This window comes from Phoca vitulina, unplaced genomic scaffold, assembly GCF_004348235.1.
Source record: "Phoca vitulina isolate PV1807 unplaced genomic scaffold, GSC_HSeal_1.0 scaffold59, whole genome shotgun sequence".
Lineage (NCBI taxonomy): Eukaryota > Metazoa > Chordata > Mammalia > Carnivora > Phocidae > Phoca > Phoca vitulina.
In genome coordinates this window covers 3,290,859-3,306,114 of record NW_022589762.1, presented here as the reverse complement: position 1 = coordinate 3,306,114, position 15,256 = coordinate 3,290,859, and the positions used below count along the sequence as shown (strand labels likewise).

At 47.5% G+C, this 15,256-nt stretch overlaps 1 protein-coding gene across 1 annotated transcript in view; it reads left to right on the top strand.

The window, feature by feature from the left end:
- The window catches only part of B4GALNT3 (beta-1,4-N-acetyl-galactosaminyltransferase 3), a 93,544-nt gene that overhangs the window by 55,088 nt on the left and 23,200 nt on the right, over nucleotides 1-15,256 (top strand). Inside the window, exon 2 of the mRNA XM_032390746.1 lies at nucleotides 14,903-15,006. Coding sequence (XP_032246637.1) covers nucleotides 14,903-15,006 — 104 coding nt within the window. The remainder of the gene's footprint in view (nucleotides 1-14,902; nucleotides 15,007-15,256) is intronic.

The following is a 15,256-nucleotide window of genomic DNA, read 5'->3' as shown; positions in this document are numbered from 1 at the left end:
TGCAACCATTATAACTCTAATAAACAGATCCAAGAAGCCAGTTCAAAACCAGTAGCGGACTGTGCGGCTTTGTGAGAAATCCGGATCTGTTTTGTCCGGTGGTGAGCTCTGGGCAGACCTAGCTCGCTGCCTCCACCCGCTCAAGGAAATATTTGCATCTTACTCCACAAACGGCCTACAACAGGCTCTTTGAAAGATGGAAAGCATATTCCCCTAAGACCCGGGAATGCTAAACAGTTAATAGATTCCCAAGGGTTTTGTGTATTACCGGGATACCGACTACTATCACAGGTCATTAAATATCAAAGTTTACGCTCAGGAGGCCAAAAAATAATTTAAGTTCTCTGAGCCTCACTTGTCTTCACAAGTACTCAAGTAAAAGAATGTTCCCAAAACTATTTGGGCATCACACAGGTAAAATGAGAGTCACACAGATGGGAAAGGTGGGAAATATTAAACTGTTAGCGGCACGGGGCTCGGGGATAGTAAGTCTCCCTCTTGCTTTTTTAATCTTCGGAGCTTTCTTGTAGCATCGGCTTCTCCAAAGCGCTCTGTCTGTTACTTTTTCCTTTTTTTTTTTAAAACAAGACTTTTTTTTTTTTTTTTAAGATTATTTATTTATTTATTTATTTGAGAGAGAGAGAATGAGAGACAGAGAGCACGAGAGGGAAGAGGATCAGAGGGAGAAGCAGACTCCCCGCTGAGCAGGGAGCCCGATGTGGGACTCGATCCCGGGACTCCAGGATCATGACCTGAGCTGAAGGCAGTCGCTTAACCAACTGAGCCACCCAGGCGCCCACTTTTTCCTTTTTTGGTAAAGGATCAGAGTAGTCTGCCCGATTTCTGAGCAGTTTTTATCAGCTCATCTCTTTAGCTCTCCTTGAGTTCCTCTTTGATTCCCACCAGACCTTGTTGATTGGTTGTTTCACTGAGGTTCTTTGAGCCAGATCAGGCACGCAAATTCAGGTTGAGTGACTGGCTTCTTAGCACAGTCTACTCAGCAAAGAGTGGGTAAGTTGAGCCACTCACTAAACTTCCAGTAGTGCTCGTGATAATGCTGAAAGTTTTCTTTGATTTGCCAGGTTGGTCACTTTCATGTTTTTGGCTTTCCCCCCATCTCCATATGTCCTCTGTGTGGGGGGATTTCAAAATATATTTGGCTTAGCCTTGATTCTGTGCTCTCTCCACTTCTGTGTATGGTTTGGGCCACCAGTCACGTGTGTCCAGGCATGGTGGTAGATTGGCCTGCTGGCTCAGGGAATGGGAGTGCTGGAAGAAATTGTTGGGGGGTGGGGGGTCAAGGGCAGGCAAGGTGGGAGATGGAGGGCCTCAGAATGACCTTTTATCCTCTCGAGCGTTTGTGCATCTTTAGGCAGTCCTCTTGTTAATCTGGCTATAAATGGGCTCGATAGAGTTGTATGGATCAGTCATGGTTGGCCATTTCAGTAGTGAATTTAGCAAATTTGGTGAGGCTAAGGACAATAGAGGTCTGTAAAACTGATAATTTAGTGTCAAATAAACAATGTGACTGGCTTGAGTTTCCAGGAAAGATTAACTGTTTCAAACATTCTGTTGCCTTGGTTACGCTGCATATCCTGATTTGGGGTTCAGAAAATATGGTCACTGACACATCACATAACCAGTCGATTTAATCAAATACTCATTTTTCTACTTATTGTACTTTTCCCTGTAGACATAGAGCTGGTGCTTTAATTGTATGGGATATGAAAACCATATACTAAATAGTTTAATCAGCCGTCCTAAGAGTCAATGTTTTATTGCATTTGTGAAGGTAAGAGTAGACTGGTAGAAATTGTATGGTATTGATGGAATGATCATATGATCATATTGATGGAATGATCATATTATGACCAATAGTGTCTAAGCTAAAGTAGATATTATAATAATGACACTGCAGTCCAGGTAGCAGATTCTTATTTGTGAAGGTAGAAGACAAATAATATCAAGTGAGCTATTGGTGCTTCTACTCAGCCTTTTTCTTTTCTTTTTTTTTTTTAAAGATTTTATTTATTTATTTATTTGAGAGAGAGAGAGAGAAACAGCATGAGAGGGGAGAGGGTCAGAGGGAGAAGTAGGCTCCCTGCTGAGCCAGGAGCCCGACGTGGGACTCAATTCCAGGACTCCAGGATCATGACCTGAGCCGAAGGCAGTCGCTTAACCAACTGAGCCACCCAGGCGCCCCTACTCAGCCGTTTTCTAATTGAGTCTAAATTTTTTCCTATTCCCAGATATATTTGTCCATTTATTTTAAAAGTAGGTGTTAACCCAGAGAAAAGAGCATTTTTTCCTTCCATGTAGAGTGTTAATAGATAGCATGGCAAAGTAGTATTTAATGTGCTTATAGTTATAGGTTAAGTATTTTTTAATAATAAGAGAACAGGGACACTTAGGTGGCTCAGTTGGTTAAGTGTCTGCCTTCAGCTCAGGTCATGATCCCAGGGTCCTGGGATCGAGTCCCACATCGGGCTCCCTGCTCAGTGGGGGGGTCTGCTTGTCCTTCTCCCTCTGCCCCTCCCTTGCTGGTGCACTCTCTCTCTCAAATAAATAAAAACTTAAAAAAAATAGTTAGAGAACAAAACATAATAAAAACAATAAAAGTTATTTCAGTGAAATCCATTAATCATTTATTGAACATCTTCCATATTTAAATGTGGAGGAGGGTCAAAGCTAAGCGTGATACAGCCTCTGTTTCGGAAAAGCTCAAAAGCCTTCCTTTATAAAACAGTCATAGATTCTGGGGGCGCCTGGGTGGCTCAGTCGTTAAGCGTCTGCCTTCGGCTCAGGTCATGGTCCCAGGGTCCTGGGATCTAGCCCCGCATTGGGCTCCCTGCTCCGCGGGGAAGCCTGCTTCTCCCTCTCCCACTCCCCCTGCTTGTGTTCCTTCTCTTGCTGTGTCTCTGTCTGTCAAATAAATAAATAAAATCTTTAAAAAAAAAAAGAAAAACAGTCATAGATGCTGGATTTGGAATGGTTTGGACCCAAATTAGCAGGCTCTCAGAAACTCAGAGAAACTTGTTCCCCAGGTTGTTTCTTTAGAGCATGTCCCCGTTTCCACAAGAGCAGCTGTGCTCAGTCCTAGGATTCCAGACGACAAAGTGCTACATCAGCACCCCGATACTGCTGTGTGTCTGTTCAGCAGGCCCACAACCTGGGAACAACCTCACGCATTAGCAGTAGTTCTCTGGTCTGAACGGAAGACTCCTGATCCAGAAGAGAGGAGACCTGGATTCCAGTCCTGGTTCTGCCTCTAACTTGCTTTGCTACCTCAGGCAGGTCCCCAGTCTTCAAGCTTTCTGTGATCTACGTTGAGGCTCCAGAAGTGGTGATGTCTAAGCTCCCCCACACGACAACAACTCTTAATTCTCTCTCTCTCTTTTTTTAAAACTGAGGTTAAAATGAATTCGATGGAGTATCACTTTCAAAGGCTCCAACAAATTGATTATTTTACCTCTCTTTCCAAGAAAATGTGTTTTGAACATCGTCTCTCTGTGTGAGTCTGGAACTTTTCCTGAGGATATTCTAAACAATCAACTCTCCCATCTTTTACATATTCTGTAAAGTCTCTTAAGTAGTGCAGAACTAACTCCATGTGTGTGTCTCTTGTACTTTCAGCTCTCTCTGCATTTTATGTGCCCCTGCTTTAAAAATATAATGACTCTCCGACAAATTCCACTTTTATTTTTTGAAGATTTTATTTATTTATTTCAGAGAGAGAGAGAGCGCGTGCACAAGTTGGGGGGGGGGGAGCAGCAGAGGAAGAGAGAGAAGACTCCCCGCTGAGCAGGGAGCCTGATGTGGGGCTCGATCCCAGGACCCTGAGATCATGACCTGAGCCAAAGGCAGACGCTTAACTGACTGAGCCACCCAGGCGCCCGAAATTCCACTTTTGTCTTAGGAGTAACAGTCAGGGGTGCCTGGTTCGCTCAGTCTGCAGAGCATGTGACCCTTTGACCTCAGGGTTATGAGTTCAAGCCCCAGGTTGGGTGTGGAGCCTACTTTAAATAAATAATTTTAAAAAGGAATAGAAGTCAATTGTTGAGAGCTAAGCTATTTTCACATGGAAGATTCAGAAAATCCCCATGCTACGTCTGCCCCTTCCCTCCACCTGTTCTTCTAACAGAGCCGCAGGGGTCTCACCTTCACTCCACACAACATGCCCCATCCGTCCACCACCGCGGGGACAGCGGACCCAAGCTAAAACCACTCAGATTCTCTTTCCTGGGAATTTGAATTCTGAGCAGAGACACACAGAAGGTGTTTGGAGCAGAGTCTTGGGCTGGCTGCTGAGATTCCCTACCCTGGTTCTTGGCCTTTCTGGGGCCTGGTTGTGTCATTCCCTCTGGCTCTGTGAGCTACTCTCCAGTCTTTTCCAGACCTCTGGCCTAAGTTAGGAAGCAACAGAGGGAAGGAAGGAAGACAGGCAGGTCTATGATGCTAACTGGAACAAACTGTAGTGAAGGACCAGTTTTTCCAGTTTTTGGTTTTAGTTCCCAGTCTGTCACTGACTGATGTGGTCATACTACATTTTGCCAGGATGCAGCATTCAGAACATCCAAAAATGATCTATACCATGTTCGGTGAGATGACTCCACTATCCCATGTTGATGTTCGAACAGGTTCTAAGTGCTTACTCTAAGTTTCTGTACCTATCTCACTGAGGACTAGCATCAGCACTGAGCTGGAGTTTCTAGGGGCCCAGGAAACTTAACCTCTCTCTGAAGCCAGGATGTGTAAAGCTGCTAATTTCTCCATAGGCTAGTGTACTCGGACAGTTCCTAGGGAAACCCCTACCTTGCGCCCACTCAGAAGTTCTGCTTTTCCTCCTAACTTGTTGGCTGGGATTGCTCCAACCTGATCCCACCCACCCACCCCTCCTCCTCCTTCCACTCACTGTCCCCAGACTTCTTGTATTCTCCATTGAACAAGAAGTTTGCCACCATGTCTCTACTGTGAGGACAGCAGCCTGGACCCCTTGGCCTATCTCTGTAAGAATGAACAAAGTTTTTAGCTGTTTCAAAGAGAGTGCCCTATGAAAGAAAGGAAAGTTGGGCCTCACACGGATTCGTGTACATCTATGTTCATAGTTGTATTAGCCAAAAAGTGGAAACAACCCAAATGTCCACTGACGGATGGATGGGGAAACAAAATGTGATCCTATTCATTCAGTGGACTATGGTTCAGCCTTAAAAAGGAAGGAAATTCTGACACACGCCATAACATGGATGAACCTGGAAAACGTGATGCTAAGTAAACCAGACACAGAAGGCCAAATATTACATGATTCCGCTTGTATGAGGTATCTAGCATAGTCAAATTCATAGAGCCAGAAAGTAGAATGGTGGTTGCCAGAGACCTGGGGCAGAGAGGAATGGGGAGTTAGTGTTGAATGGGGACAGAGTTTCAGTCTGGGAAGATAAAAAATTCTGGAGACGGTGGTGGTGATGGTTTTATAGCAACTGAATGTACTTAATGCCACGAAACACTTAAACATGGTTACGATGGTAAATTTTATGTTAATTATATTTTACCCCCCACACACACACAGATTTGGAAATTAAAGTTTTAAAAAGAGAGACAGAGGGCCCTAGGAGAGCTTTCTTAGAGGTAGCTTTGGGTTGTGCCATTGTGAGTGCCCACAGGTACGGAGAAAGCCTTCAGCGGGTTAACTTCTCAGAAGTCAGGGCCGGTGTGTGTCAATTCATTCAGGCCCTAGCCCAGAGTTGTGGCCAGAAGACCCCTAAATAGTTCTACGATGATAAACATACCAGGCCCCTCCTGTCACCCTCCTTATCATTCAGCCCATCAGTCAGTCAGTCATTCTGTATGCGTGAAGTGCCTGATCTCTACAATGGGAATATAAAATCAGGCCCAGGTAGTTTAACCCCTCTCTGAAGGAGGGATGTGTTAAAACTGCTAATTTCGGCTGATTTATTACAGCGGGAGTACAATGATGAACAAGACCTAGCTCCCGCCAGCACAGTGCTAATTTCCAGCCCTTTCCTTGCGTGGACTCCATCAAGAGTGCCACTGAATTCCAGCAGCTGCAGATCCGCACCGTGCCATGATGCGCAACCCTGGGCCAAGAATCAAAGGCTAGGCTCCAGCCTGGCTTTAGCACTGGCTTCTGTTAGACATTAAACAAGTCTGTTAACCTACCTGTGGGTCTCTGTGTCCCCTCAGCCACACAGAAATGCCTCCCAGGATGGGGGTAAAAGTAAAAATGAGACCAAGAGTGTGAAAGATATAAAACATGGGCTGGGTTGGTTGTGGTGGGATGGTGATGCGGGGATGGGGGCAAACACAGAACCCAGGCCTCTATCATCAGCTGGTCCAACCTGTGAGGTTGCGTTACAAGGATGTTTTGTGGAAAGGAGGAAAGTAGAGTCCCTGAATTCCTCTCTTTTGTCATCCATGCCTTTCCTGTCCTGTTATCACCTCTCCTTCCCCCAAACAGGTCATAACAACCCCAGCTTGGTGTTGGCAAGTCACCTTCATCAGCCCTCCCAAACCCAGCAGTTGGCAGCCCGTCAGATCAGATAATGCATCTGATTCATTTTCAGGCCTGGTGCAGAAAAGAGAAGGGGGCTCAACAAGATGCTTAAAAAAAGTGTGTTGTTCTAAGAGGAGACATCAGGTGGAGAGGGGGGTGGAAGGTGTGGCTCCTGACTTCTGTTCCCAAACCCAGTCCTTGTGTGGCCCTAGAAAACTTTCTTGCCTCCTCTCTCTTCCTGCTTCATTTGGATCCCATTGTTTTTTTACGCAGCAAACAAAAGGGTGTGTGTAAGATAATTGTTAAGAAAATTTTTTTTAATGAGTCAGGTGCTTGGGTTTGAAAATAGCTCTCTCATCTAGAGTCTGTGAGGTGTGGGCAGATATGTACCCTCCTCACTGCCCATGGCCTCAATTTTCTCATCTGTAAAATGGGAATAATATTAATATCTACCTGGAAGGATAGAATGAATGAATGCTTAGCACGCTGACTGGCCTGAACGAGTGCACAGATCTTAGCTGTTGTGGTTTTTCTCTGTTAAATGTACTTGGTACTAACCTGTGTAGTGGGTTGAGTGGGTTAATGCATGGAGGAGGGCTTTGTCAACAGTGCTGTTCCCCTCCTAGATCTCTTTTGGCATTTCACTGTAGTAACCCCACAATCTTCATAGTTAACATAGTTATTATCAAATATTCCCACTTCTCCCCTCTTGTCTCATTAGCTGGCTGGGTGGGACTCGCTCTTCTCTTTTTCAAAGCTCTTCTCCCCTCCTAGTCTTTTTTTCCAGGCTTCGTTTTTTCCTTCTGGTTCCAACTCTTTCTTTCTAGAACACCTTCTGTGTGCCTGAAGGTCTTCCAAGACCTCTAACTATGGAAACCACTCCTCTCCCTCAAGTGGGGGTGGGGCCACCTCCACCCAGTTGGGAAAGAGTTCTGGGATCTTGGGCCTCTACTGCTCCCTCCTCCCGCCTGAAAAGAAGTAGAAGAAAGAGCACTGCCTTTTGACTAGCTCCTGGGCTATTGTTCCACTATGACTCCAACCTGTCAGGGCTTCCGGAAGTAGGCAATGTCAACCTTCAGGTGCGTCCTGGGGATATTTCTGCTGAAATGACTGCATTGCCATTTTACAGAACCAAGGTTTTCCTATTCCTGTGCTGCTTCTCCTGAACTCTTTGGGACCCTGAAGACCAGTTCCTTTATCCCAGAATGGTTTGCAGAGCATCTTGCCTGAGGTTCCTGCAAGTCTGGAAAATCATCAAGCAACATAGCCTAGCTGTCTAATGTGGGTCTGTTTGCATAAAGCAGAACTGGCTTGTACATGCCCTGAGTGTGCACACAGGTGTGAGTGCCAGAACACACACACGAGTCCACAGACGTGTTGGTTCTCATGTCTTTTCTTCTTCTTCTTCTTCTTCTTCTTTTTTTTTTTAATGATTTACTTTTAAGTAATCTCAACACCCATCAGGGGCTCGAACTCACAACCCTGAGCTCAAGAGTCGCATGCTCCGCCCACTGAGCCAGCCAGGTGCCCCTCAATTTGTACCTTTCTATCTATTGCAGCAATTAGCAGAGTTCGGAGTATACAACAAGTGCTCAATACATGCCTGCTGATTTGTTGGTTCACTGATTCATTTATTCACTCTTTCCCAACCTGCTAATTGCTTACTCTTAAGCACCACTAAACATCCTCTTTGAAAGGATGCCAGGGAGGGAAAGGATTGTCCCCCATTTTCCTCCATGTTCGGAAGCTTGTCTGTGTCCCAGTCCGGAAAGAAGACTGGAAACGACAAGCCTAGTGGCTTCCATCATGATCTGAGGGACCTTAAAACTACCTAAGTGGTCCTTGTCAAGTCCACCAGAGGATGAAAACACCTCTTCAGTTGGCTTGGCTCAGTCTTAGAAGTCCTGGACCCTGTTACCTGTAGATTTTCCTGAACCCATCCCATTGATTGCATCAAGGGTCTTCAGTCAGAATTCGCCTTGGACAGAACTGTATTTGTGGCTGTAATTGTCCTGTCGACACTGACTAGCAAATGGGGCCTTACATGTTGTTGGGGTTTTTGGTTTTGTTTTTGTTTTATAATAATGGTGATGACGATATCCTAGAGGTGCCTTGGGACCTGGCCAAACCTTCTGGGGCCTCTACCGATCAAATCCATGGCTCAGGGAATGGAAAGTTACAAGCTAGGCTGTGTGCCGACAGACCCTACATTCCCGGAGTGGCGGCAGCGCCATAGAAAGGGTATTTGCCCTCTCTAGCTCCTCTCCTCAACTATCCCCTTAAAGTTTTATGCTTGAGTCTGGATGTTTGCGTGAACAGGAAGTACTGAAAGCAGAGCTGAAATGTACAAGCACATACTTGGCACAGCTCTGATGCCTTCTTTTGGGCCCCCTTTAGGTGGGACCCAACAGGGCAGTAGGGACAGTCCCTTGCGTCTTGCTGGCAAGCTTCAGCCTGCCGGCAGCCAAAACCATTACAGCAGCTCAGGTGCTAGCTTGGCAGGGAGCTGGGGAGCAGGGGGCTGTTCTGGCTCCTGAGCTCCGCTCTGAGCGGCAGCAGCTTGGGGGTGGGGGTGGGGACAGTGGGGGAAGAGGCTCGTCAAGGAGGGGATGGGGAGACACCTGGACCCCACCTCTCTCCTGGTCCTCATTACCCACATTACACACCTGTGCTGTGAGGGAGCGTGAGCAGACTGAGGAAACCACTTCTAATCTTCCTCTGGGCCAACCCCTGCTGGCAGACACAATGCTGGATTGTTTACCCTCATGTTGGGAAGGAAGAGGCTCAGAAACCAGGGAGAGGGGAGCAGGCCTGTGTGAAGATGCTTTCATGTCCAATTTTCAGCTGTTTTGGGATACTTGGGTCTCCACACTCCCTCTTGCTTTTCTTTGGCTTATATGGAGAGGTGTTTGTGGCCAAGTTAGAAAAGAGTATAGTCAGAGGTTGGGGCGTTGGCAGGTGTGGGTGGTGAGGGGGAGGTAAGAGAGCGGATAGTTTGGTGACTAAATGAGTGCCTGACACCAGGTGATTGTGATGGTGATGGTAGAGGTGGACAGAACTCAAGTGTATTCAGTAGAGACTAGTAGAATTAAGGACATGGGCTTTGGTCCTCTTTCACTTACGACCTCTGACTTTCAGCAAGATTTTTAACCTCTAAGCCTTGTTTTCCTGAAATATTCTCATTTAATATGAGTATATATATATATATATATGTATCTATGCCTCACACATCAATGTTAACTGGTAAGGTTACGTGAATAATAAGTTCTCTTGCATCATGGTGTCACGGGCTGGGAAGGAAAGGTTAAGCCACACAGCTCTGTTTCTGCCCCTGGAGCTTTCTGTTTGCCTCAGGGACTTCCTCCCAGGTGACAGTCCCAGGTTTCATCCCTGACTGGCTGTGTCACCACAGATTTCTGGTGGGGGTAGGGGGGTGGGGGGAAGAGAAGGGGGGGTCCAGGCCCTGCTGGCTTCTAGACATAGGGGCTTTGTTCTGTTGAGGACATGTGCCTGGCCCTAAAGGGCACTCCAAGGTCAGAGCCACAGAGCCACAGTCTTGCTTTTTTGTCCGAGGACTCAGTGCTGGTTGCTGACATTTGTGGAACCGTGTCCTGGGTGGCACAGCCTCGCATTCCCTTGGCTAACTCTTGTCCTCTGGATTCATCACCTCTTCTCTGGACAGCTGCTGGGCTTCTAAGCAAATCCTCTGCATTCACCCTGGATCTTTGGGTCCCTTACATCTGATGGAGCCGGTGGGACCAGCCCTCCTAGGCTCCTCCTTCAGCCCTACCTTCCCACTGCCCGGGAGTGGGGTCCAGGTCAGTCTTCCCGTCTTGCATTACTTGACATTACTCTCAGCTCCACCTCTCCTGGGGACACCCCAGCCTAGGCTCTCCTGCTTAAGTAAATGCCCAGGTCAGAATCTTCAAATCATTCTTGATTCCTCTCCTCCTATCAAATCCATGAGCAAAGCGTGTCAGCTATACTTAAAAATCTATCCAAAAGATGCCCAAGCTGCGAGGGACTTCCTTTCCTCCTGGTGTAAATATCCCTGTTGACCACATGACACCCTGCCAAGGGAATCAGGCCAGAGGTCAGGAGAAATGAATGCAAGTTTCAGACCTGCCACATTGTGATGAATAATAAAATCATAAGCTGCAACCTGCTTATTGCTGATTATGTTACTAAGTCCTTTACATGGATTATCTTATTCACTGTGTGACCTTGGGCTGATGATTTCACTTGTCTGTTTTTTCATTTCTAAAATGGAGGTGACAGCAGTCCACAGGGAGGTTGTAAGGATCCAGTGAAATAATGTACGTGAGAGTCTTTGAAAAAAGCACCAAAGGATATATGTATCCCATATTTTCAGCAAAGAGCCAACATGATCGTCTTTAGGCCTTTGAAGAGTTCACATGCACTGAAGAGAGATGTTGGCAAAATTCCAGCTGATGGTGAATTTGATAGCCCGGTTTTGTGAGGGCAGAATGTGAGGCCCATGGTGGTGCTTTATCTGTCACCTGAGATCGGGGTGTCTGTCTCCTGGCACAAATGTGACACCTGTTGCAGGAGAAACAGGCCCTGGCAGCTGGCACTCTGGGAGGAGAGGTCTGGCCAGGAGCAGGAGGAGTTCACTTATCAGAGGGCAAGTGACAAGTGTCAATAGTTGAATCAGCACATTCTTTAGCTCCAGGTTCCCCCAGCGGGCTGAGCAATGCCTGGGGATCCATTGGCAGGGTTAATGCAGAGGCAAAGAAACAGGAAGAGGAATGACCAGATGTCCAGCACACTGCCTGATGCCTGATGTGCACTCAGTGAATGTTCACGGGGGGATGGATGGGCAATGGGGAGGAACGGAGGGTAATACCCGAGAAACAGACAAGAGGCGTTTGTCATCCATTGCTCTGCTTCCGCTGAGTCCTGCTGGCCCACAGTCTGCTTACTTCTCTAGTCAGTAAGCAGAGAGAGAGGAGAGTAAGAGAACTACTGGCCGTTTGCGGTTTACAAGATTGTAAAGGGGCTTGAACTCATATCTGACTCCCAGGTCTGGAACCCCAAACTCATTGAGGAAGGAGTGCTTACTGAGTACTTACAGCGGGTCAGATTACTTGCTTAAGCAGTCACCATTTATAAGTGGTAGATAGACAATTAGGTCTGACTTTAAAGCCTTGCTTGTCTTGCTCCTCTACTCTGAAGTCTGCAAAGGGAATTTCCTACTCCTGAACTTACTAAAGGCTGGGCTGTTGACTACCCCAGTCTCTAAGTATCTCAAAGCCATCTCGACACCTGGGACCAGGTGCAGGGCCTGGTTGGGTTTAACCTCACTGATATCACCCCCCCCCCCCCCCCCCGCCCCCCACCCAATCCCCACCAGTGGATTTGTGCTTGTTTACTGAGAGAACCACCTCTTATCTTCTTATACAGAGAAATAGAGCTAGACACTAGTTAAAGGTGATAAAGGCAGATTTTATTCAGTACTATCATGATATAGGAAAGAGACCTCAGGAGAGAACTGAACTCAGTTCGGAATACAGCAAAGACAGCTGGGGATTTATAGCCAGCAAGCAGAGTGAGGGGGCCAGGAGATGGAAAATTACCAAGAGGAGATATCCGGGTAAACTGGCCTAACAGTATTCTTAACCAAAGGCAGGTCGAGGACTTACACATTAAGGGTGGGAAGATGGTGAATTGATCAGGTATCAAAGGTGGTGGAGATTCCTACTAAAAAGACTTAATAAGATTCTTCCTCAACACTGGGCTGGGCCAGCCAAGCACAGGGCCCAAGGACAAGGCCTACTCAGAAGGAGGGTTCAGAAGAGCCTGTCTAAAATTTGGTCAAGGAGAGAGTCTTCATCACTTTCCAGCAAATGCCAGTGATAGTTCACTGACCTTGGGTTGTCTCACTTTGGTGTGACTTCCAAGAGTCAAAGAATTTTTCTGGAGCTAAAACTAGTCAATGAGAAAGAATTGGGGCACCTGGGTGGCTCAGTTGGTTAAGCGACTGCCTTCGGCTCAGGTCATGATCCTGGAGTCCCTGGATCGAGTCCCGCATCAGGCTCCCTGCTCAGCAAGGAGCCTGCTTCTCCCTCTGACCCTCGCCTGCTTCTCCCTCTGACCCTCTCCCCTCTCATGTGCTCTCTCTCTCTTTCACTCTGTCTCAAATAAATAAATAAAATCTTTAAAAAAAAAAAAGAAAGAATTGCATCTGAGACATACTGTAACTCCCATGGATAGGGGAAGTAGTGTTTTTATTATTATTTCCTCACAACTTTGTCTAGAAGTAGATGGCTTGTAGTTGTAAGAGCAAAGTCAAGGAAGAGACGACCCAATCATTCAGAGGCAGAAGCAAGGCTGAGCCTCCCCACCCCACCCCACCATGTGACTCATTCATCACCCAGGCACCTGAGCTCCCCAACCACTAGCCAGCTGCTCCCTGGATTTGGGAAGGGCGGGGGCTCTTAAATAAGATGTGTCTGAGTCGGGATTAACAGATGAACAAACAGCTCTCTCCTGAGCTCATCCAGAAATGCAGGGTGTAGGTCTGGGAGCATTCTTTCTCTTCCTCCCTCCCATATCCTCACCTCACTTCACTGGCGCCAGAATCTGGCTTCCCCAGGACATCCCCCTGCACTGAACTAGTCTGACCTGTTCCCGCCTGCCAGCTGGCCAGCCATGGAAACAGGAGAGACCTTGATGGCAGAGGGATAAACCTGCAGAAGTCCCCATAAACATAACATGAGCAGAGGTTTAATGTCTGTGCAGAAACCCAGAGGCACAGATCCCCAGCCGAGGCCTCTGCCCCTGGGACTCTTCAAAGTTTGTGTAAAAAAGTGCCCACAGGAGAAAATGTAGGCGGAATGAGAAAACGCTGGCTCATGAGACAGGGAGGCTCTCTGTTCTGATCCTGGCTTCAAAACAAGTCACTCTGTGACTTTAAACTCTGCGCTGCTCTTTCCCCATCTGTAAAATGGGGGTAATCAGACCTGGCCTATCTCACAAGATTCTTTTAATTATTTATTTATTTTATTTATTTGAGGGGGGGCACACGCACGCACATGCAGGGGAGGGGCAGAGGGAGAGAGAGAGAGAGAACCTCAAGCAGACTCTGTGCTGAGTGTGGAATCCGATGCAGGGCTGGATCTCATGACCCTGAGATCATGACCTGAGTCGAAATCAAGAGTCGGATGCTTAACCGACTGAGCCACCCAGGCGCCCCTCTCACAAGAATCGTATTACAAGACTCAGATGAGATCCTTCCTGTGAGATGCTTAGTAAGCACTAAAGGGCCACACCAAACAGAACTGGAAGAAAAGCATCCCCCTACCCACCGCAATCCCCCTCCTGGAGTCAGTTACATAAACATTCCCACAAAATGGTGGTGTCCACCTTTTGTCGGCCCACATTTGTGCGTTGTGCTCTTTCCTCTGTGTCTGGTTGGCTGTGTCTCGACTGGGCTCACATCAGGGTCCATGACATCTGCTCTGGGTCAGCTTTTGGCTCCCAGTGGTCAGTGAGCATGAGTCTGACTCCTTTTGTGCAGCACCCACCACGCTGGGAGCATCTTGATGGAGCTGTTGGAGACAGAGTAGTAGCCCAGTGGGGGATCTGGACATTTGAGTGCCAGTCTTAGCCTTGTCGCTATTTGCTAAATGAGCCGAGAGAAGTCATTTGGCCGGCTGGGGTCCCATTTTCCTCATCTGAAATGAGGACCAGATGATCTTGAAAGCCTCTGCTAGCCTAGCTCCTGATAGTCTATGGTTTGGGTTCATGGCTGGTAGTGGTTTGGTTTCACATATTCAAAGTCTGACAATCATGCCCAAGCGGCCCCCTTGACACGTGGGGGGCTCTGACCCCTCAGTGCGTGGCTGTGCTGACCCCTGAACCTTGACTCCCGCAGCCTCACCCTCAGCACAGCGCTCTGCTTCTTGACTCTTTGCTGGCACCCCAAGTTTCTCCCTGGGTGCGAAGGGGACAGAGCTGGAAAGGGAGCAAGCTTAGTTTCACTGCCTTTCACAACTTTTTCCCCACAGCGATTTTGGGGAGAAATCAGCCTCAAAAGGCAACTGGGGAAGAGTCAGCCTGTGGTGCTGCACACACTCCATGGACAAATGGACGTGTTTCGTCTTCACCTGGCCTGGCTCCTTCTCCGATTATGGAAGACAGCAAATTTTTAATGTACTAGGAGCTCTTTTCCTCTCCCTCTGTGCTACTGACCTTGGCCAAGGTTGTAACTATCTCCCGACCCTCCCCCCACTTCATGCACACCATAGGAAGTGGTATGAAGAGCTGCACAAGGGAAGAAGCTTAACTCTTTTATTGCCCCCAAGCCTTACAGACCTATGAGGTCTTCATGTTCTGTTGACCTTTTTCTCTCTTCGGTCCCTTCCATAGGATATGGCAGCTGGCGAGAACTGGCCAAGGCTCTGGCCAACAGGAACATTCCAGCTGTGGATCCAAATCTCCAGTTTTATCATCCCCAGAGGCTGGGCTCCAAGGTATGTGGTGGGGCCAGCCCATTTTCTCTACTCGTGCATTAACATGGGTCCTCACCTGTCCGTGACCTTATAGCCTTAAGGGAATCCCCTACTTTTCTGTGGTAAGAGGGCTCAAGGAGAGAATTCCTGGAATTGTACTCGGACATCACAGGATCTCGTTAGCTGGGTGGGTAGAGATGTCCATCCTGCCCTCCTCAAAGCCTCCCTCAGGCAGCTCAAGAGGCCCTGAATTGAACTGTTCCAGGCATGT